The sequence below is a fragment of the Aquarana catesbeiana genome, linkage group LG10, assembly GCF_042186555.1.
Source record: "Aquarana catesbeiana isolate 2022-GZ linkage group LG10, ASM4218655v1, whole genome shotgun sequence".
Lineage (NCBI taxonomy): Eukaryota > Metazoa > Chordata > Amphibia > Anura > Ranidae > Aquarana > Aquarana catesbeiana.
In genome coordinates, this window is record NC_133333.1 from 180,090,753 (window position 1) to 180,112,029 (window position 21,277).

At 43.1% G+C, this 21,277-nt stretch overlaps 1 protein-coding gene across 4 annotated transcripts in view; it reads right to left on the reverse strand.

Annotated features, from left to right (window-relative positions):
* Positions 1-4,446: 4,446 nt before the first annotated feature.
* Positions 4,447-21,277, reverse strand: part of SPSB1 (splA/ryanodine receptor domain and SOCS box containing 1) — a 34,487-nt gene continuing 17,656 nt past the window's right edge. For 2 of the 4 annotated variants that reach the window (XM_073603014.1, XM_073603012.1), the window contains exons 2-3: positions 13,882-14,689; positions 4,447-6,277 (exon numbers count right to left, since the gene is read on the reverse strand). In XM_073603014.1, the coding sequence (XP_073459115.1) occupies positions 6,150-6,277; positions 13,882-14,575 (822 nt within the window). In that variant the 5' untranslated portion in view covers positions 14,576-14,689 and the 3' untranslated portion in view covers positions 4,447-6,149. The remainder of the gene's footprint in view (positions 6,278-13,881; positions 14,690-21,277) is intronic. The other 2 variants (XM_073603015.1, XM_073603013.1) reach the window with 1 other exon arrangement.

The window sequence follows — 21,277 nt, forward strand, 5'->3', positions numbered from 1 at the left end:
ACATGCTGCGTGCAATCCTTCACAGAATGATTACAAAAGCTGTATCCTATCCCAGAGACTTTATTTTACCGTTGCTAGGGCTCAGCCTATAAACAGAGTCAAGCTCCAGCCTCATTTATTTTAAGTATTTGCTACAGCTGGAACTCAACCATGTTTGGGTGTCTAGCCTAAGCATGCTCTGATTTTGTGAGTCTCCCACAGAGAAAAGGCTGCTCAGTGTAGTTTATAGCCTGGCTTCACATTCCACAGAAGGGGGAGACATACACGAGACAGTCCACATATGGTTAAAGAGTGCTAAAACTAGAAACAAAAAAAAAAACCCACACACACAACACACATTTCCTCTTTACCTTGATATAGTCTGTCTGCCAATGCTCCATTTTTGGAGGCAATTAGAAGCCTAGAGACAATGTCAGGACTTTGCTGGAAGGAAGTCTACACCAGAAGGCAGGGAATACACAGCAGTAATGCTACCTACAGAATGAGGATTTAGGAGCCAGATTATCCCAGATCTGCTCATCAAATGATTTTACAATGAGTTGGTAAACACGCACATGCTCCATTGGGCAATGTGCATGCTTGTTCCTATAAAGGAAGAGGGGGCGGAAGCACAGACATCCAACACCATTTCTCAGAAGGGAACATCAGATCAGTATTTAACACAATTGTCTGCTCAGGTAGTGTGCCCACACATTTCATTCTTAATGCATTATTCACCTATTGTACATGAAATATTAATCTGAAGCATTCAGTCTGCTGTATATTAAAACTATATTTAACAATACATCCAACTAGGGACAACAGATCTTCCATATTTTATCTGGATATTTAGGTGTTCATTAGGAATATATGTATTGAAAGTATGCATCCTGATTTGCAGATGAGACTTTCAGACTGGCTATGGTGAATCAGCACAGATCCTGGAGGAATCAATTTTTTTTTTTTAATGATAAAAAGTGTCACTAATGACTAGATTAACCTAGAACTCCAATGTAATGGCTTTAATGATATTAACACTTTAAATTAGTAATGCTATTACATTTTATCTGTATATTTTACTTCTACTTTGTGGTACATTTAAAGTAGGGCAGGGGTTGACTGATAGAGACAGATTTTTTTTTTGGCCATCTTTCAGGCCGATATTCTATACATAAAACGTCACTCGCCACTGTCGCCCATATTCAGCTTGTCACAATCACCTGCCACCCATTTGCAGCTTGTCACTACTCACACTGCCTCTGACAGCCTCTCTCCAGCAGGTAAACTTCCACATGCAGGTCATGAGAGACAAAGTAACTGCTCGCCCGCAGCTGTCAAGAGCAGCCTCCAATGCCCTGCTGTAGGGGAGTAAAAGCAGTAATGAGAGGTGGGCAGTGAGAGATGTCATCTCTGCTGCCCATCGCACACAGCTGTGTACCCCAACCAAACCAATGGCTGGTGCCACTGCTGATCATGTAGATTTGCTCATGAGATTACATGCCATTAGGGCCTCTGACCTGCCCTGAACAGTTTGCATTCAAGGATGGTGGTTCTGGCCAAAGCCAAGTTCGTTTATATGCAACTATAACAGAGCACTGCTGCATCCATTACAGTCTAGCTGTCTAAATGAATAAATCCTTAATGCAAATGTAAGCAGCTAAATAAAATTCAATTCACTGTTATATAGTGACATTCTAGACCAGCATCCATCTTTTTCAAGTGAGGAACGCCTGCCTCCACCCAAAGAGCCAAATATTGAAATGACTGCTAGTGGGATTTTGGGGAGGGGGGGGGGGGGGGGGGGGGGGAGGAGAAGTTATACTAGAAATTCCAAGTCAGATTGAAGCTGAAGCTCTGTAAAAGGAAACCTGTACTGAAACAAATGTGTACGTTGCCATTACAGGTGTGGAAACTTACACCCCACGGTACAAATTTTAATTGGCCAAAAACTATTTTGTAAACTGTACTTTTACTGCAACTATGCCAAGTTTTGTAAAGGCCACGAGTCAAAGCCCATAGGCAGGGATCTGGCTCCTTTTCAACCATGAAATCTGTTCACGTTTCAAATATGCAGTTTGACATTGTACCCTGCTAATGCATATTTGTGTTTTTGATACACTGGCAGATCAGTATTCATCATTTGGCCTCTTAGCATGCAAGTGGAAATTGAATCTATAAAGTGACCAATTAGTACAGTTAACCCAACATGGTTGTTTAGCTGTATTAAGTGTACTTTAGTTACTTTTTTCCACATCTGTATGTGGATCCCCCCCCCCCCCCCCCCCCTCACATACTTTAATTGTATTTGACACATAAGCAATTCAATTGTCTGCGCAGTCTTCCTTCTACCCATTGTAGCAGATACCACCGGACACATTAAAGCTGAACTCCATCTAAACAGATTAAATACACATTTCCTTAAAATGGTTATAAAGCCCATCGTTGAACTAAGCACATATTTGTAGTGTTTACATCTCAAAGCAGATATACAAGTAAAACTTATGTAGGGGGATTAGTTTCATCTCTGAGATTATTCACTTCACTGAGTACATTATTAATCCCAAAGGGAATTGTTAAAAAATACTCTGTATATGTGAGGGTTTACAACCACATTAAGTTGACACTTTTGTCACAAAGCACACACCAGTGTGGTAGGACAGGAGAACAATTTTTTTCTCTGCTGCAGTTTAATTCTTCCAGGTCTGTCCCTCCAACAATCTGACTGTACATTGAAAGGAAAAGCAGCAGACTGATGAGCTTTATCTGGCACTGTGCCTTCATCAAAAGATCCCTTGTTTGCATAGAATCACACAACTGACTTCATGTGCTTCCTCTCAATAGTCCAAGCTCTCCTGTACAGGAGATTGCAAGATGCAAAGTCCTAGCCAATCAGAAGAAAAAAAATAAAAAAAGCACTTCATGTTAGTTTTATGTCCGCCTGGAGTTCAGATTTAAACTGCTTCTATCCCTGTATTTTACTTTCATAACAAGCTGCAAAAAGCAATCTGAACACACCTTTTTGTGCTCCTAGGCATGGAGATCACATCTTAAGGTGGCACAAGGGTCAGTACAAGCAGGCAACCACTTTGTTTTATGGGAAACGTCCACTGGTGATTAAAGGGCAGCAAGTTAAGTTCTCTTTAGCTTTCATAATCACCTGCCACTTACATATTCCAGCTTACCATAGTGGCTGATGCATGTGGGGACAGCAAACTTATAGAAACTGCCAATGCCAATTTGTATTTAAAGCTACAAGGCTTCAGGGCCACCACCTTTATCCTTCATTCACTTAATGAGCACCAAACACAGAACAAGCATGCAGCCAGTGGTGTAAAGCAATGTCAGCTCAGGTTTTCTAACCTGTCAAGAACAAAGTCCATTCAAAAGATCTTAACTAGTGGGACATGGTTAAAGTGGTCAGGTTTTGACTTCTGTTTTTGAAACTATTGCAAAGAAAACCCCCCCCCCCCCACCCTCACCCTCACCTTCCTGCCCCTGTGACACCAGGACAATAGTGTCTGTCACTGGGACAAAAGGCAGAGACCACAATAAAAAAAAAACATTATGAAGTTATTTTCCCCATGCTTGTTTAAAAGGATAAGTTCACCTTTTGTATCATGTTACACCCATATTCAGGGTGGAACATGTTACCAAATGTACCAGTCACAGCATTCCCTGATCCCGTTTTGGGGGCGAGCAGGGGATATTCGCCACTGCCACAATCTAAAGAAAAAAATGCCCGCCTAGCCGCATCATTCATTGAGTTCTGTTAATGAACAGACTACTAGTACCAGCAGCCTTTGTGACTGTTGGCTTATAGTTCTCAATAAACCATCACAGGACTGTTGAGTGCTGTGGTAGTTCATGGATTCTTCCTGTCAGTGTGTAAACTTACACTGACAATCTGCAGATCTGCTGGCGCAATGCTTTCCAGTAGAAATAGAAATGCACATTTTTTTTTTACCTGCGAAAAAAAAAAAAAAAAAAAAGAAAAAAAAAAAAAAAAAAACACACAAACACACCCCTCAAACATCTGTGCAAGATGCTTTTTTTTTTGAAGGATAAGTTCACACATATACATACACACAATTTTTGTGCACACCGGGAAAATTTATATTTATGCACATACCAGCGCAAAATAAAAGAATGCAGATTTACTTTATAACTGAATACTCAGTGCCATTTGTATGTGCTTTTGTGCACAGTGTACATAATGGGCTACCTTTTAGCTCAGAAGAAAAAAAAAAAAAAAAAGCTGTACTGAGCCCTCTTTCAAGCTGCAAGTGTGCAAGAGGCAAAAAAAAAACCAAAAAAAAAACTCCCATTTGGAGAGAATATCACTTTTAGCCCTGAGAAATGACAGAAATCTCACCAATCTCCACTCTAACAGAAGTATTGTTAGGAGTCACACTAGAAATCTTTGCAGTATACCAGTACTTCCCCCAATAATGTAAAAAAGTAAAACAGTTCTTGAAAAATCTGTATTGGTAATCCTTCAAGGTAACCTTATAGCTTCATTAGTTTGATGAATTGCAGACAGATTCTAGATCATTTATATTTAATAAACTATTTCTTTATTACAGAAATTATCTACACAATTACAAAGAAATAAAAACTGTACAGACAAACTGAAGACGGAGGGAGACTCTCTAAAGCCACTTTGTGAGGTGGAAGACTACTTGCGCTGAAAAGTATATCCGAAGGAGGAGGAAAAAAAAAAAAAAAAAAAAATTGAAGTCTTTTACAAATCCCTCTTATTTGTGCAATACAGCAAGAGTCCTTACCAGCAAGACAAGTTAGCTTATAGGCAAGGAAAAGGTTGGTACCTGATCTACCCTTACAGTCTTGGCACCAATGTGCACTTTTTAAAATTTAATGTCCAATCTTTTTCCGTACCCTACAGCAGCAATGTTTTGGCACCTGTGACCTGGACACAGCCGATGAAGCCATTTTGTGGGCCAGGCTAATAAAGGCCTGAATTTGCCATTAACCAGCCGCATCACTCAGAAGACAGCGGCTGCGTTCACATATTTGTTCCACCCACAATAAGGCTGCCTTCCATGTGAAAAGGCAGAAGGTGCTCTTTAAATTCACATACCCAACATACATAAAAACCTAGCCATTGTACCTGTGCAATCGTGTTTCTCCATTTTGATCTGTGCGGCATTTAAAGTGAAGGCAAAAAGGATGAATGGATTATTCAAGTGGTTATGAGATCAGTCAGCAAGGCATGGGTCAGTCCTGGGAATGTGAGGCACTAAGCCAGATGTGTCATCAGGTCCACTGGCTGTTCAATGGACTGAAAACATGGGTATACGATCAATGACAAAACTAGCTCTCCACCTGCAATATGGATACCAAGAACATTCTGCAAAATGCACATTAGGCTTATCCAAGCAAGAGCTTCCGAATTTGTCTGCTTTTGCATTGCACTTGTATCTGAAGGCGTAAGGGCAACTTCCTGTTAATTGATAACATGCTATTAGTCATGACCAGAACACAGCTCAAAATCGGGTGGTCAAATGATTGTACAATTTCCACTTCCTGTAGTAGAAACACTAGACTACAACTCCCACATCCCTGGGATGATGGGACTACTACGTGTCTGGAAGGGGGTGCTCGCAGAATAAATTATACATTGATCATTCTAAACCAGGGGACTTAGAAGGGGCTCTATAAGCTTCCAGTCTAATGTAAAAACGGAAGATTACCCATCTGGGCAATGCTACAGTTCTGAACCCATGTATTTTAGAATTGAGAGACCGAAATCACTCAGACCTTAGTGTCTTTAGGTACAATGGCAGGTAAACTACAAACAAAACATTTAAAATTTAGACACATAAGAGCCCATAAAGAGGGGCATATGAAAACAAATCTGTTTCCTGTTCAGAAATAGACTATTACATTAAAAAATAGATCAGTCACTTCATATATTAAACATGAACCACTTAAGTCACGCGTTGTAATATCCTTCATAGGAAAAGATTTTTAGTTGTTGCAGGGTCAGAAGGAATAAAGGGCCCTGGAGGTATCTTGTAGATAGAGGCATGCAAGTGAGGAATCTGTACCGCTATCTTCCTACCGGCAAGCATTAAGGACAAAAGTGGAGCCTTGGGATGCATAGCACTGGGTTAAAGGGTGACCAGTCCATTACAGTCCTGCATGGTTTGTCAGTGATAAAGTAGGTAGCCTTTGAGAGATGCTGGCAGCGGAAGTGCTTGGATTTCATTTAGTCTCTTTTTTCCCAATGCAAGACGAACAGACCTTCTACACAAGTCCATTAGAGGCAAAGGTTCAGCTGTAAGAAAAGAAAAAAAAAAAAAAAAAAATTATTAAAACTGGTTCTGGAGGAGCTTACACTCCAACTGCTTGGTTAAGACAAATGTCATGCAAATACACTAGGGACGCACCGATACATTTTATTTTACAAGAACCGATACAAATACCTACCGCAACTGTTTTGTTTTACATGTCAGCAATGGTACAAAGCATTGAAAAGTCATTTACAAATTAAATAAATTGATTGTTTTTTTAATTGTGCACTTTAATGTGACATGTATAAATAGTGAATATTTTCACATATTACCTAACAAAGCAAACAAAAAGTTAATTGTTTATAGTTTATAAAATAGAGGCGAACAGAAAAAAAGAGAAAAAAAAAGCTGGAAAATTAAATGAGGAGAATAGGGAGTTAAGGGTTATTAAGGAGTTAAAGAGGAACATTTATTCATCCCCACTGACAGCGCAAAGAAAGAAGCCTGAAAGTATCGGTGCATTTGCACCGATACTTGTGCAAATACTCGGTATTGGTGCACCCTAATACACAGCATGAATATAGGTGTGACCATATTTATCTGCAAGAGTTTAATTTGGCCAGTTGATTGAAGTGAAGTGGAGAAAAGTGAAGCTCAGCTCATCTGCCGACACCCCCCCCCCCCCACCACCTCACGGTGGCCACTCACATGCAATGGCAGCACCCGAGAGCCTAGGGAAACATCAGCTGGGGTGCTGACATCACTGTATCCCAATAAGGCTACTTTCACACTGGGGTGTTGGCGGTAAAGCGCCGCCATGTTTAGCAGAGCTTTACTGTCGTTTTTGGAGGTTTTAGGCCACTAGCAGGACACCAAAAAGGGTTAAAACCACCCGCAAAGTGCCGGCTGCAGCAGCGCATGCCGGCGGTGCTGCCCATTGATTTCATTTGGGCAGGGGAGCTTTAGGAGCAGTGTATGCACCGCTCCTACAGGGCTGCAAAGATGCGTCTTGCAGGACTCTTGTCCTGCCAGTGCACCGGTCCAGTGTGAAAACCCTCGGGCTTTCACATTGGAGAGGCTCTTTCAAGGCATTTGCAGGCACCATTTTTAGCGTTATAATGCCTGTAAAGTGCCTCAGTGTGAAAGTAGCCTAAAAGTCAGCAGCTACAGTATGTATTCCTGGGGGGCAGAACTCCGCTTAAGAGTGTGTAGCAGAAAAAACCCAACTGGTTTCAGAAAGCATTCAGAAACAAAAAGTTAAAGCGAAGTTCCACCCAAAAGTGGAACTTCCGCCCATCTGATCCCCCCCCACCTCCGGTGCCACAACTGCCACCTTTCAGGGGGGGGATGCAGATACTATATTAGACAGGTATCTGCACCCACTTCCGAGGACTAGACTCCTGCAGGAGTCACACCCCCTCCTCCCCCCCGCTGTCTCCTGGGAAACAGGTCCCAGGAGATAGCGGGGACCACTTAGGACGTGCAGCGCGACTCGCGCATGTGCAGTAGGGAACCAGGAAGTGCAAGCCGCAACGCTTCACTTACTTATTCCCTCACCGATAATGGCGGCGGCAGCCGCCAAGAGCCGAGCTATTGCTCGGCATCGCTGACTACTGGACAGGTAAGTGTCCGTTTATTAAAAGTTAGCAGCTGCAGTATTTGTAGCTGCTGGCTTTTAATATTTTTTTTCAGGTGGACTCCCTCTAAATCTTTTCATCCCACAATTAGCAAGGACATTTTTAATTTAGAAGGGCACAAGTGTGAACTCATCTTAAGCCTCGTACACAAGAATATCGGTCAAACAAATCGCCCGTTTCTTGCATGCTAGTCTCATAGAAAAATAGGTTATTAAAGTGATGAAAAATCTCAAACGACAATACAACTTTGGAAGTTATGTGAAGTAATGTATTCTTTCATTTCCAGGCATGCGTGGTCTTGGCTACACTTTTCATACAAATACTATACTAAATTACACAAGTATTTGTTCTGTTATTGTAAGAGAAAGATTTGCGCTTGTCCCTTCAAGATAACTTCACATGAACTGTTGGGATCAGCTTTTGAAAGCTGTGTACCAATGATCAGATTATTGGATGATAGGAAAGCGATTTTTTGTCTGGTGTTCTCATTGTGAGTACTAGACATTAATGTATAGCTATGAGGAGATTACATACAACCGCTACCTGGTGGACACACCCAATGTTTTGAGTCACTGACTAAATGATATGCCACTCAAACTAAGCGCATGCCAGGGTGGACTGTAGTGTTGCAGCAAAACTAGCATTTTTTTTTTTACATCTGCAATGACAGCCCCTGTATGATACTTTGTCAAAGGTGTAGCTGTCTGTGTACCTATGACAAAGCCTTTCTAGGCCTCACTGAATTTGCTCCTTTTAGTTGGATGATGGGGTAGAATAACCTTCCAGACCAATATGTGCTCCTTGCTGCTGCCTTTCCTGCTCTTGAGCACAATACCCAATGACTTGGTCAGGCAACACCTCCGGCTTTTAAGTCCTCTCAGTATCCAGGATGAGAATCTCAGACTGCTCATTTGGCACAGGCCAGGGAAAATTCCTTTGAACAGCCAGGGCATCCACCCCCAGAGTTTGATCTGAGTAAAAGCATGTCTTACCTTCATTCACTTCAAATGCAAACAAGTCTATTCTGAAAGAGCAGTTCGTTAAGTCATGCAGTCTTTTAGAATGCTCCTAACAGATCTGCAATCCTTTAGGGATAATCTTGGCAAGAGATCTGTCTAGCCACCAGGCACAGCAGAAATTTGTGCAGAAGTCAGAAATGCAACTGCACCCACTACATATTTGTGATGGTGGATGGCACATCTAGGACAATAGGTTCCCGATTTGCAAAGCCATATTGCTTTGTTAAATCTATAGCCTGGAAATGGATTTCTGGTCTGAAAATGACTGCCTCTTAAATGAACAAAAATGAGCAAACATGGGATGATGGAAAGTGACATTCTAAGGAACTCCATTGGCACTCCCTCATTTGTGACCAAAGTGCTGACACTACAAGGTGTGGGGGGGGGGGACCCACAGTACTCAGATAGGAATGGCAATTCTAGGTCTTTCGGATCATAAACACCCTCATGAAGAGATTGGACTGATATGGGTGTTGAGCAGTAAACAAGACCATCCTAGCCAACTTTTCTACCATTTCAGTTGAACAAATCTGCCAAATACTTGAGTATGGAAACCCTTAGCAATAACTTGGTCTTGTAATACCAGCAAGTGCTTTGCTACAGCTTTAAAAACAAAAACAGGACATGGCGTAGTTTTGCTGCAGATTCTGCGGCACTCCTGCTGAAAGTGGAGCAAATACCTGTATGCCAAATGTGACCGGATCAGCGGAAGTTCCATTTCTGGGTGGAACTTGGCTTTAAGTTCATTGCAATAGTCCTATGTCACGGCCTACAGGTAGAGGAAGATTTGAGGAACTGCGCTTGTCCCAGCAATGCTGGAGCTCAGAGGCTTGGACAGTGCAGACCTCTCATAGTTTTCCAGCCAGGCTGTGGATCAAGGGGATGTTGATCCACAGGACCCACCCCGTGCTTCTCTGGCATCTTCCATGCGATTGGGAGCTGGAGAATTAATCTGCCGGCAGCAGTTTACCATAGAGCCATCTCTAACGATGCTCAGAGGCCGAAAGCATCACTGCAAGCACTGGCACCTGGTGGATTCAGACTGTTGGGATGACACGGTGCCTGGACTGACATCCGTGATGTCAGCAGAAAGCGCACTTTGGTCAAAAACTTCTCCATGTCCTCGTTGCTGATCTCCCACCTTCACCAACTAGGTCATCCTTTTGAGCTCTGTAGTTCCTCTAATGCTTGCTGATTTTCTGATAAAACCCATTATTGCTGGTGATATCCTGTTTGCAAGACCGCTGGCTGCACTTGCAGCCAGCGGGCTTGTCACTGCCCAGTTTTAGTTCTCCACAGCGAGCAGAGATTTCTTCCATCCCCGCATGCTGTAGTGGCAGGGTTCTCGTTTTCCTCTGCTCCTGCACCCCCTTGTCATCTGTCAGTGCAGAGCGGGGATCGTAGGAGACAAGCTGGATGACAGAGCGGAGGAGATCTCAGGCTGTGACAGATCTTGTAATGAACACCACTCACTGTAATGTTATGCCTCCTGGTGGGGTGCTCTGGACATCCAGCCTTACAGGTACAACTGGCCCTTTGAGGGCAGTCTCTTTCCAGCCACTCTAGATGTTATGACATTGATATGAAGTGTTCAGACTGTCACATCTCCGAAGGAGCAGAAGAGGACACAGAGGGGGGGCCAGATACAGGGGACACTCAGGAACAATCAGTGTGGCAGCGAGGGAAGTTATAATCACCGATCTCCTTGTGTGGCTTTCAATGAAGCAGCTGGAGAGGAGGAGAAGCAGCTGTCATGATAACTGCACCGATCATCCCTGAGTGTCCAGGTATCAGACTAGGCATTGGGAGCAATTGCACGGAGTACAAATAATCCTGCAAATACTCAGTATCGGGACAACCCTAGCAGAAAGTACAAAAATCTGCTAGAGGACTTCACAAATCGCTATTCAGAGTGACATTGCCTTTGCCCACTATCAATAACTGCAGATAAGTTTATAGTTACTGGTTGTAGGCAGGCATATAAAAACAAAAAAAACAAAAAAAAAAGTGTAGCACGATACAAATAATGCTCAAAAAAAAAAAAAAAATTAAATGCGAAACTAAATTGCTTTAAAAAAAGTTAACAGTTCATATGCCCATGTCAAAAAAACTATGTATTGGACTTTTCCTCTATCTTGGGGGGGGCGGGGGTGGGTGTTCGTATAAGAGGTTTATAAAAATCCTCTACCGGAGAGGAGATGGCAGCTCACCATAAAGTGGAGTTCAACCCAAAAGTGGACGTTCCGCTTTAAGCAGTCCTTACCCCCCTGACATTCCACTTTAGGTACCTGCTCCCACTTCCGATCAAGCCACCTAGGTGGCTCAAGCAGAAGTCCTCTCCTCCCTGCAATCTTCAGGGACATGTCACAGAAGATCACCCAGGCATTGATGAGCAGTCACAGCTGTGTGCCCACACTTGCAATGCCAGCACGAGAGGAGAGAGCTGGGTTTGGGCAGTCACATCGCTGGACCATGGGACAGGAGAGTATTAAAAGTCAGCTGATACACTTTGTAGCGGCTGACAACACAAAAATGGCAGGAACTCTGCTTAAGTTAGACCCCGGTATTACCAGCATGTCTAAACATGCAGTTCCTGAATGGGGATAACACCAGGTGAAACCTCTGCTTGCTTTATTCAACCGCATCTCACAGGTGCACGATCTCAATCATCAGTATAAATAAAGGGAAATCTAGTGCTCTCTGTATAACCTATTTAAAAGCACATAAAAAAAGTAGGTAAAGAACTCATAGATGGCACTCCACCGTGCCATTATACAAAGGCAGAACAATCATCCCAGCATCCATCAAATGGTTAGCAGGGGCTGCGGGATAGCAGGGCCTGGCTCCTGGTTCCCCAAACACGTTGCGTCCTGGGTAGGGGCTGTGTCAGTGGGCATTGATGAAGTCCCTACCGGGACGCAACACTTTTGGGGGACCAGACCCTCTGATGGTATCCTGTGGCCACATGCTGGGACGATTGTTCTGCCTTTATATACACTGGTACAGTGGAGTGTCATCTATGATTTTTGCCGTTTTTATCTGCTGTTAAAGATTATACAGAAAGCACTAGATATAACTTTATTTTTATATTTACTGCTGATTGAGACCATGCATCTCAGTACCTGTGAGATGGAGTTGAAGAAAGCAAGCGGAGGTTGCACCCGAAGTTATCCCCATTTCAGCAACTGCGTGTTTACACCTGCTAACACAGGGGTCTAAACTGGTTACTAACCCCCACAACAGTAAAATCAGTGTGTATATGCAGCATAGCATGCTTGTTATACTCACTGTGGAACCTAATGGGTTAATCCTCTGCATTGTGTAAAAAGGCTGTTTTATCCTGTATGCATAGATCTGTCCCTCCTGCACTGTATCTGGGGAAAGCCGGCTAACACAGGCAGAGTAGCCAACCTGCACATGCTCAGTTGTGTCTTTTATGCTGTAGAGAACAGTTACTTGTTCTCAGAGATAGCCAGGTCACATGATATTGACACCACATGTGGGTGTGCATACAGGCTGCAGTGGAAATCTCCTTCCTGAACACTCAGCACTGGAGAAACACTGCGGTTTATCATGTAATCGTGGTATACAGATCATCCAAAAAAGGTATATAGTGGCAGTATTTTAATGTAAAAAGATTTATAATCTGTGGGCAGGCGGATTAACTATTTTCATATTACTAGGTTTAGTAACACTTACGGACCACCAGCTGTTATGCTGGTACTTTGAAGAGGAATACCGTTATGGCAGCAGCTGCCATAAACCCTGGTATCTTCAGTAGGCGGTCCCTGCTTCAAGATAAATGGTCCCAGACGCAGATTTGCCACGAGATCACTTTTATCGGCAGCGGGCCCCCCCCGCCGCTTACGGGAGCCGTCGGTAGCGGCAGAGATCGGATCCTCTCCCTAGCCTGACATGGAGACAAGCAAGGACGAAGATGGCCCCCACTCATCTCCATATCATTGCAGGGCGGAAGCGACGTCACAACGTCACTTCCACCATAGCTCAAAAGGGCCATTTTTTATTGCCTTTTAGTGTAAATATAAGATGCGGGGTCAAAAGACCTCAGATCTCCAATTTAAGAGGTCCTGTCATGCTTTCTTTCTATTACAAGGGATGTTTACATTCCTTGTATTAGGAATAAAAGTGACAATTGTTTTTTAAAAGAACTGTAAAAATAACTTTTTAAATGCACCCCGTCCCGCCAAGCTTGCGTGCAGAAGCGAATGCATATGAAAAACTGTTCAAACCACACATGAGGTATTGCCACCAATGGTAGAGCGAGAGCAGTAATTCTAGCCCTAGACCTCCTCTAACTCAAAACACGTGACCTGTAGAATTTTTTTTAAACGTCACCTATGGAGATTAAGGGTAAAAGTTTGTCGCCATTCAACGAGCAGACGCAATTTTGAAGTGTGACATGTTGGGTATCAATTTACCCGGCGTAACACTTTTTTTTTTTAATATAAACACACCCCTTGCTCTTGAGCATAGTGTGCTTCCTGGTAATGTTGCATTTTACACCATATCAAGCCTTATTGAAGTGTCATGTAGGAACACTTCAGAGCAGCCAGATACAGACTTGCACTGCAGACAGCCATTTTATTGGCTTGTATCATCTGGTCAATAAGGTGACAGATTCTAAGTTCTGCCAATGCAGCAGTGTGGTTTGCAAGTCTAATATTACACTTTAAACCACCATTTATATTCACCCTTGCAGCCGTAAAATGTATTAGTCACATAATTCTGTTTCAAGCAGCAAAGCCTGCGATCCCCCAGAGCAGTTTGCTGTAAACACACAGCTCAGCCACCACTGAGGTGTTCTGAACACAGGAGATTTGCTGTGCCCTGAGCCATATAGGCAACCAGTCTGATTCTCAATATGGCAAACATCTAAGGAACGCTGGTGGCCACATGGCATGACATGGGCAGTAAACAATGCTAGAGTGGGACACAAAGTGGGAAAAAAAAAAAAAAAAATATAACACTTACGGTCAAGTCCATTTATATAACGCATCTTGATTTCACAGTGACCCCAAACTGCGCTCACAACAGGATAGAGTTTCTTTCCCTTTAGTCCTCTAAAAGCAGTGCCCATGTACTGTCCATCAACAATGAAACTCAGCGTACCATCATCCATGTCTAGTACCACCAAGAAAGAATCTGGCACAATGAAGGTTTCATCAGGCTCCAGAAAAGCAGGGTATGTTCTACTTGGCTGATTTTTACCATCATGGTACAGTTTGTTCCTCCCCAAGTCCCAGCCCCAAGACTTGCCATTGCTGCCTATTAGTGTGGTATATCCTACAGAATGTAGTGGTGCATCTGCTGTTGCTACTCCAACGACGGCATGCGTTCCCCGCTGTCTCATGACCCACGTTATTTCCCATACATGTAGGCCCCGTGTGTAACCAACTTTGCCACGAATGGCATCTGTACTTTGTGCCACCGGATGCCGGTGAAAAACAAGTTTGTCATCTTCTTTGACAAAAACATTGAGTGACCGATCATTATTATTCCACGAGTGCTGAAGCTGTACTTCAGAAGGTACTGGTGGCATATCCAATAAGAGGTCCAAACGAGCAGGTTTACAGTAGTCCAGACCCTGGAGATCTTGCTTTAGTGGCCGGTACGTAGGGTCCCTCATATCCACTGTCTTTATGCCTCCTGTAACCTTCTGACCCATAATCCAATGCAGTTTTACTTTTATTGTCCCAAAGGCAAAGTCATCCAGATGTTCAGCCCCCTTGTGTTCACTGTCCAGTAGAGAGTTCCCAGGAGCTTAACGATTCAGGCTGTCCTAATACAGAAAGAAGAAAGTTAATGATCAAACTAGCGTACTCAAAAGCTACAGCTTCAGGTAAAAGGATACTGGACATTTCAGCATTAAAGTGGTAGTAAAGTCAGTAGGATTACAGCCAGTCCCTCTGGTATACTACACAGTGTAAATGTTGGTTTAAAATTATGCCAATAAAAAACTTTTCAGAACACCTGTGTGGTCACATGACCTCCTGCCGCTCTCTCCTCCCCAGATTTATATCTTAAGGGCTATAGCAGGAGGGGCCAAGATGCCCCCAGACATCAGCCCGAAAGTCACATGACAGCTGTGCTGTCCGCACAGCCCCTTCAGCTGTAGTCCTTAAATTAGGGGAGGTCATGTGACCGCACAGAGACAATCTGAAATAAGGTATTTAGTGACACCATTTTAAACATTTACCCTATGTAGTATACCTTGGTATATCAGAGGGGCTGGCAGTAATTTTACTCTGACCTTACTGCCAGCTACTAATAACAGCAGAAGGGAGGGGGAGAGAAGAACTGCAAGACAGATGCATGTAAACTGACCACGGTATCATGGATCAGCTGCCATGATTAGCATGGTCAGTTTACATAGGGGAACACAGAAACGTGTTTTTCTTTTTTTTTTTTTTTTTTTTTTTTTTATACAGTGTAGAGACAGATTAGACAGCACAAGAACTATGCAGTTTAAGCCAATTTAAAAAAGGAAGAGGATCTCTTTTTTAGGGTTACAACCTCTTTAAACCAAACACCACCATTCTGAAAAAGTCAAACAGCAGAAAACATTTAGCTTGCTGTTCAGTTTACTGCTTAATGTTTAAAAGAGGCGACAAAGTGACAACTGCAGACCGTTTAGGAACTCTGCAGTGTAATTCCTATATGCAAGTGTTGAATATTTTGAAGCTTATATATGTAATAGAATTGTTAAAGCTGAAAATGCAGACAAGTAGCTAAATATACACGCATCTGAAATAAAATGCTTTGGAAGACAAAACACCTCATATGTAAACTGCAAACTACCCAACTAGGCACAACATGGGAACCCCTACTGGACAGCAAAGCCAGGGTCTACTCTCTATTGCAACACCAACATTCTGAATGGACAAAGGAAACAGCATGCTGTCAGCACTTATCAGAACCCAAATGGCCTCTAGTTTTTACCCTCCATTTCTACAATTGCTTTAGCCTAACCCAAGGCCCTTAGATAATTTTAAGAAAATACAAGTACTGTTTACCGAATACATAAAATTGTTTTCTGGAGTTGGCCTGGAGTTGATCTTTAAAAGCCTATACAGTAAAGCTCAGGAAAAAGGTTATTGCATTTGGAACTATATTTGAGCTTAAAACATGCAAAGAGTAGTACAGAAGCATGTAACTAAGTCTTCCCCAGCCTGATTTTCTAAGCTGCTGAAAGCCAGATTGTTGCCACAGATTTTTGCACATTACTGCACTTTATACCAGAGAAAAAAAAAAAAAAAAAAAAAAAAAGAAGAAGAGCTCTCTCCAGTCTGTATATGGGAAGCATGTAACTGACCACATCGCTGACAGTCACCAAATCCCAGTAAACGATATTTGTGCAGCTGCTGCTGACTCAATAGCACAAAAACGGAAGAATCATTAACTTTATATTTAACATTGTTAAACACCATTCTACAAACTGTGCTAAGGTAACTTACCAGATCAAGTTTTAAAAAATGAATTATACTTTGAGGTATGAAAAAAAAAAAAAAAAAAAAAAAAAAAAAAAAAAAAAACAGATTTAACCTGTTAACCACTTCAGCCCCAGAAAATTTGACCCCCTTCCTGACCAGAGCATTTTTTGGCGATTCAGCACTGCGTCGCTTTAACTGACAACTGCACGGTCATGCGACGTGTCTCCCAAACAAAATTGATGTCTCCCCCCCCCCCCCCCCACACACAAATAGAGCTTTCTTTTGGTGGTATTTGATCGCCTCTGCAATTTTTATTGTTTGCGCTATAAACAAAATAAGAGCGACAATTTTGAAAAAAAGCATTTTTTACATTTTGCTATAATAAATATCCCCAAAAATATATAAAAAAAACTTTTCCTCATTTTAGGAAGATCGTATTCTTCTACATATTTTTGGGGAAAAAAATAAATAAATCGCAATAAGCGTTTGATCGGTTTGCGCAAAAGTTATAGCGTTTACAAAATAGGGGATAGTTATGGCATTTTTATTAATTTTTTTTACTAGTAATGGCGGCGATCAGCGATTTTTATTGTGACTGCGACGTTATGGCAGACATGGACATTTTTGACACATATTTGGGACCATTGTCATTTATACAGCGATCAGTGAACCACTAGGGGGCAGGGAGGGGTTAAGTATGTCCTAGGGGAGTGATTTCTAACTGTAGGGGGGATGGGCTAGCAGTGTCATTACTCTGATCACTGCTCCGGATGACAGGGAGCTGTGATCAGTGACACTTGTCACTAGGCAGAACGGGGAGATGCTGTTTACATCAGCATCTCTCCATGAGGCGATTGCAGATATCCCCGCGGCAATAGAGTCTGTGGGACCCGCCTCATGTGCGCACGCAATGGCACGGCGGGGAATTCAAATGGACGTACCTGTAAGTCCATTTGCCCAGCCGTGCCATTCTGCCAACGTACATCGGCGTGCGCCGGTCGGGAAGGGGTTAATGGGCACCCTGAATGTACTAAGTTGATTGATCAACTTGGGTACAACCAGCCTGTCAGATTCTTACAATTGCTAGTGGCTGCTATAGGCACTAGTGATAATCAGTGTCCTCTCCCAGCAGGGAAGGCTTCCCCCACCGGGAGAAGACAATGGTCTGGCAGGAGGGATTCCCGCATCACTGTGGGGGGGCGAGCAAATTTCTTTATTGCAACCTGTGGTTGCAGGAAAGAAATTCACTCCATGTATGGCCAGCCTTTGATCCAAGTTTTTCTGTGTCCCTCCAGTAAAATTCACCCCTGTTCATCAAGATAGTGAGGGGAACCTACATTTTAAGGTTGTCATGGGAGCAAAGGGGAAAACTTACAATGGGCCCATTTATTTAGTGTCACATATGTTTTAGATTAGACAATTCATCAGTTCTAGTCACACCTGTGTTTTAAGTGTGGTGCATTAGAAATCCTGCACCCAACAGCTTTGATGTGTTTTCAGTCCAAACCCCTCCTATAAAGCATTCGATGGTAAGGCATGCAAAACACCACAGGCCAGGTGTGAGCTGGGCCTACTGGCTGCATGCGATCAAAGCACTCTACCTTGGTAATAACACACCAGGGCAAGTTTGGCCAGAAACAAAGCAGTAATCATATGGAAACAAAAGCAGAGGAAAGCCAACGTTAAAGTGGTTGTAAAGGCAGCAGTTTTTTTTGTTTTTCTTTAAGATTTCATGCATTCTATGCATGAAGATAAAAAAACCTGTGTGTAGCAGCCTCCCCAGCACCCCTAGCCTGAGGTCCTCCTGTCCAGCAATGTCCATGAGTCTCAACTATCCAAGATTTTCCTTCCTGATTGGCTGAGACACAGCAGTGGCTCCATTGGCTAGGTGACTGACAGCAGAGGGAGCCAATCAGGGGAGAGGGGGGCTCCATGTCTGAATGGACACTGAACAGGAGGGAGGGGCCAGGAACAGCGATGAGGGACCTGAGAAGAGGAGGATTTGGGCTGCTCTGTGCAAATCCACTGCAACAGAGCAAGTATAACATGTTCGTTATTAACCGGTTCCCGACGGCTGCATGTAGATATAAGTTGACAGAATGGCACAGCTGCACAAATGGGCGTACATGCCCCTTTGAATTTGCCGCTGTGCAATTGTGCGCGCGCCACAAACTCGATGTCCGCACAGATACCCGCAATCTCAGAGAGGAATAGCCAGCCTAGTGACACTGATCACAGCTCCCTATAATCGGAAGCGGTGATCAGTGATGTGTCACACGTAGCCCCTCCCCCCAGTTAGAATCACTCCCTATGACACACTTAACCCCTACAGCGCCACCTAGTGATAACCCCTTCACTGCCAGTCACATTTACACAGTAATCAGTGCATTTAATTGCACTGATCGCTGTATAAATGTGAATGGTCCCAAAAATGTGTCAAAATTGTCCGATGTGTCCGCCATAATGGTCGCAAAAAAAAAAAAAAAAAAAAAAAAAAGCACAGGTGACCAAATACCACCAAAAGAAAGCTCCATTTGTAGGGAAAAAAAAAAAAAACACAAAAACGTCAGTTTTGTTTGGGAGCCACGTTGCACGACTGTGCAATTGTCAGTTAAAGCGACGCAGTGCCAAATTGCAAAAAGTGCTCTGGTCTTTGGCCAGCCAAATGGTCTGGGCTGAAGTAATTAAAAAAAAAAAAAAATTACAATCACTTGAAAAAGACATTTTATGCAGATAAAACTTCCTGGTAAGGAACTGAACCCATTGCACCCTCAGGTAAAAGTGCTACTCTACTTAGCTACAGGACCAATTCACACTACAAAACAGAGTGGCAGGAAAGATTCACCACTCTGCATTGCCGGCTGTGCCATTTATTGCAACGCACTGCTTTTTATTTTCTATGAGCTTTAACTGTACTGTTTGCCTCAACATTGTAAAGTGCTGTGCGAAGTTAGTGTAATAATCATATATAATATAAAATAGGTATGACACAGGAACCCCTACTAGACAGCAAAGCCAGGGTCTACCCTCTACTGCAACACCAACTTCATCATTCTGAATGGACAAAGGAAACAGCACTTATCACAACCCAAATGGCCAATAGTGTTGACCCTCCATTTCTTTGATTGCTTTAGCCTAACAAGGCCCTCAGGTACTTTTAAGAAAACAAATCCTGTATGGCCCTAAAAGCTGAACTTAAGGATAAGCAAACAATCTAAATACAAGATGCACATGTATTGTTTATCAAAGCTCTGTGCTTAGTACATTTCTCCCAGATTTGTGCAGTAGTCTAAAGTTTAACTTTGCCTCCGCAGGAATTTCCTGCAAGACCAGTCACTTCAGAATTTTGTGCAGGGTGACTGGTCGTGTCTCCGCCCCCCCTCTAGTTTGACAGGCTGCCTGTAGTGGGTGGAGCCTGCTGGGGACCTCCCACAGCTCTTCTACCTGCACAGGTTATGTACAGCACAGTGATATCAATGCTACCCTTACAAGGTAACCTCTGGGTTTGCAAATGATTTTGGCACACACAAAGTGGATTTAAACCCTTTGCGGCTGTAGTGGAATATTTTAATGAAAAAGCCTTATGCCTGACTTCAGCTTTAAAGTAGCACTAAAGGCAAAACTTTCCGTTTTGGATAGAGTGCAGAGAGATTAAAACACCTGTCAGGTTGTTAGTGCTGTTTGTGCCCCTATTAGGGAAATTCCCCCTCTTTGCCCCGTTTATCAGTGAAACGCAAAGAAAATCCCAAATATTGGGTTGTCCCCAGAAAAGGGAGGGGGAAATCTTGCCATGGGGACAATAGTCCTGGTGACTTGGGGGTCCCCAAGAGATTCCCTTACTTCCTGTAAGGCTATGGAACAGGAAGTGAAGGGAAACCTCCCCAATGGGACAGAAAATAAAAAGCCTGATAGGGGTTATAACCCTCCCTTGCTCCATCCATCCAAAATGGGGGGGGGGGGGGTTCAATGGGAGAGTTGCCCATAGTTCTACTTTAAGTCCCGGTTCACTTTTTTGGCTGCACTGGAATATGATCACATGGGTATTCATGTTGATTCAGGCAAATGCTGCGTTCTGCAACCTGCTTTTAGGATGTTCATTTTTAATCGAAACCTGCAGCAGATCACATGAACACAGTGTGATTGCTATGCGGTGCAATGCAGGAGATGCAGCAACTCCTGTGCGTTTCCCACATCAGTGCGAACCTATACTAAAGTGAATCCAGCAGCAAACTTTTTCTCAAAAATATACATTTGAAAGATTTGTTAAATCTGTTGGATAAGGGAAAAAACGGTTAGTCCTGCCAGAAATCCAGGGCTCTCATACGCACTCTGCATTCCCCCCAAGGAGGTCTCAAACATGCCATCTTGATATGGATACTAGTCAATGCCTTCCCCTATTACGGTGATTGAGGTAACGATTCAGCCAAACAAGATAACAGACAGCCCATTTTGCCCCTGTTCACACAGAATGCAGCTTTAAAATTGCACTACTTCGGCGCAATTTCAAACCTGCCAGTCTGTGCGATTTCATGTGTGGCTTGCCAACATCTAAGCAACTTCATTCAGATGTCAATGCAAGTCACACATGAAATTGCCTAAAATCGTGCAGGAACCTTTTCAAAGTCAGTGCAAGTCAGAGTCGCACCAATTTGAACAGTTTCATAGCCAGAAATAGGGCCAAGCAGTGTGAACAGGAGCTAAAAGCTTTAACAACCAGCTTTGACTGCAACCCCGATATCCTGAGTATTTTCTTCCACTAGATGACCACAGCCTGACCAATCATTCATTGTTTAAATGAACATAAAAGCACCAATAATGAATTCTATATCTGCCTGGGGATCAGCTTCACATATGTTGAGGCCAATGCAGTCTGGTCACATGAACCAGCTCCTGTGTGGCATTCAGCACAGCTTCAAGGGAGAGGGAGTGCCAAGAAT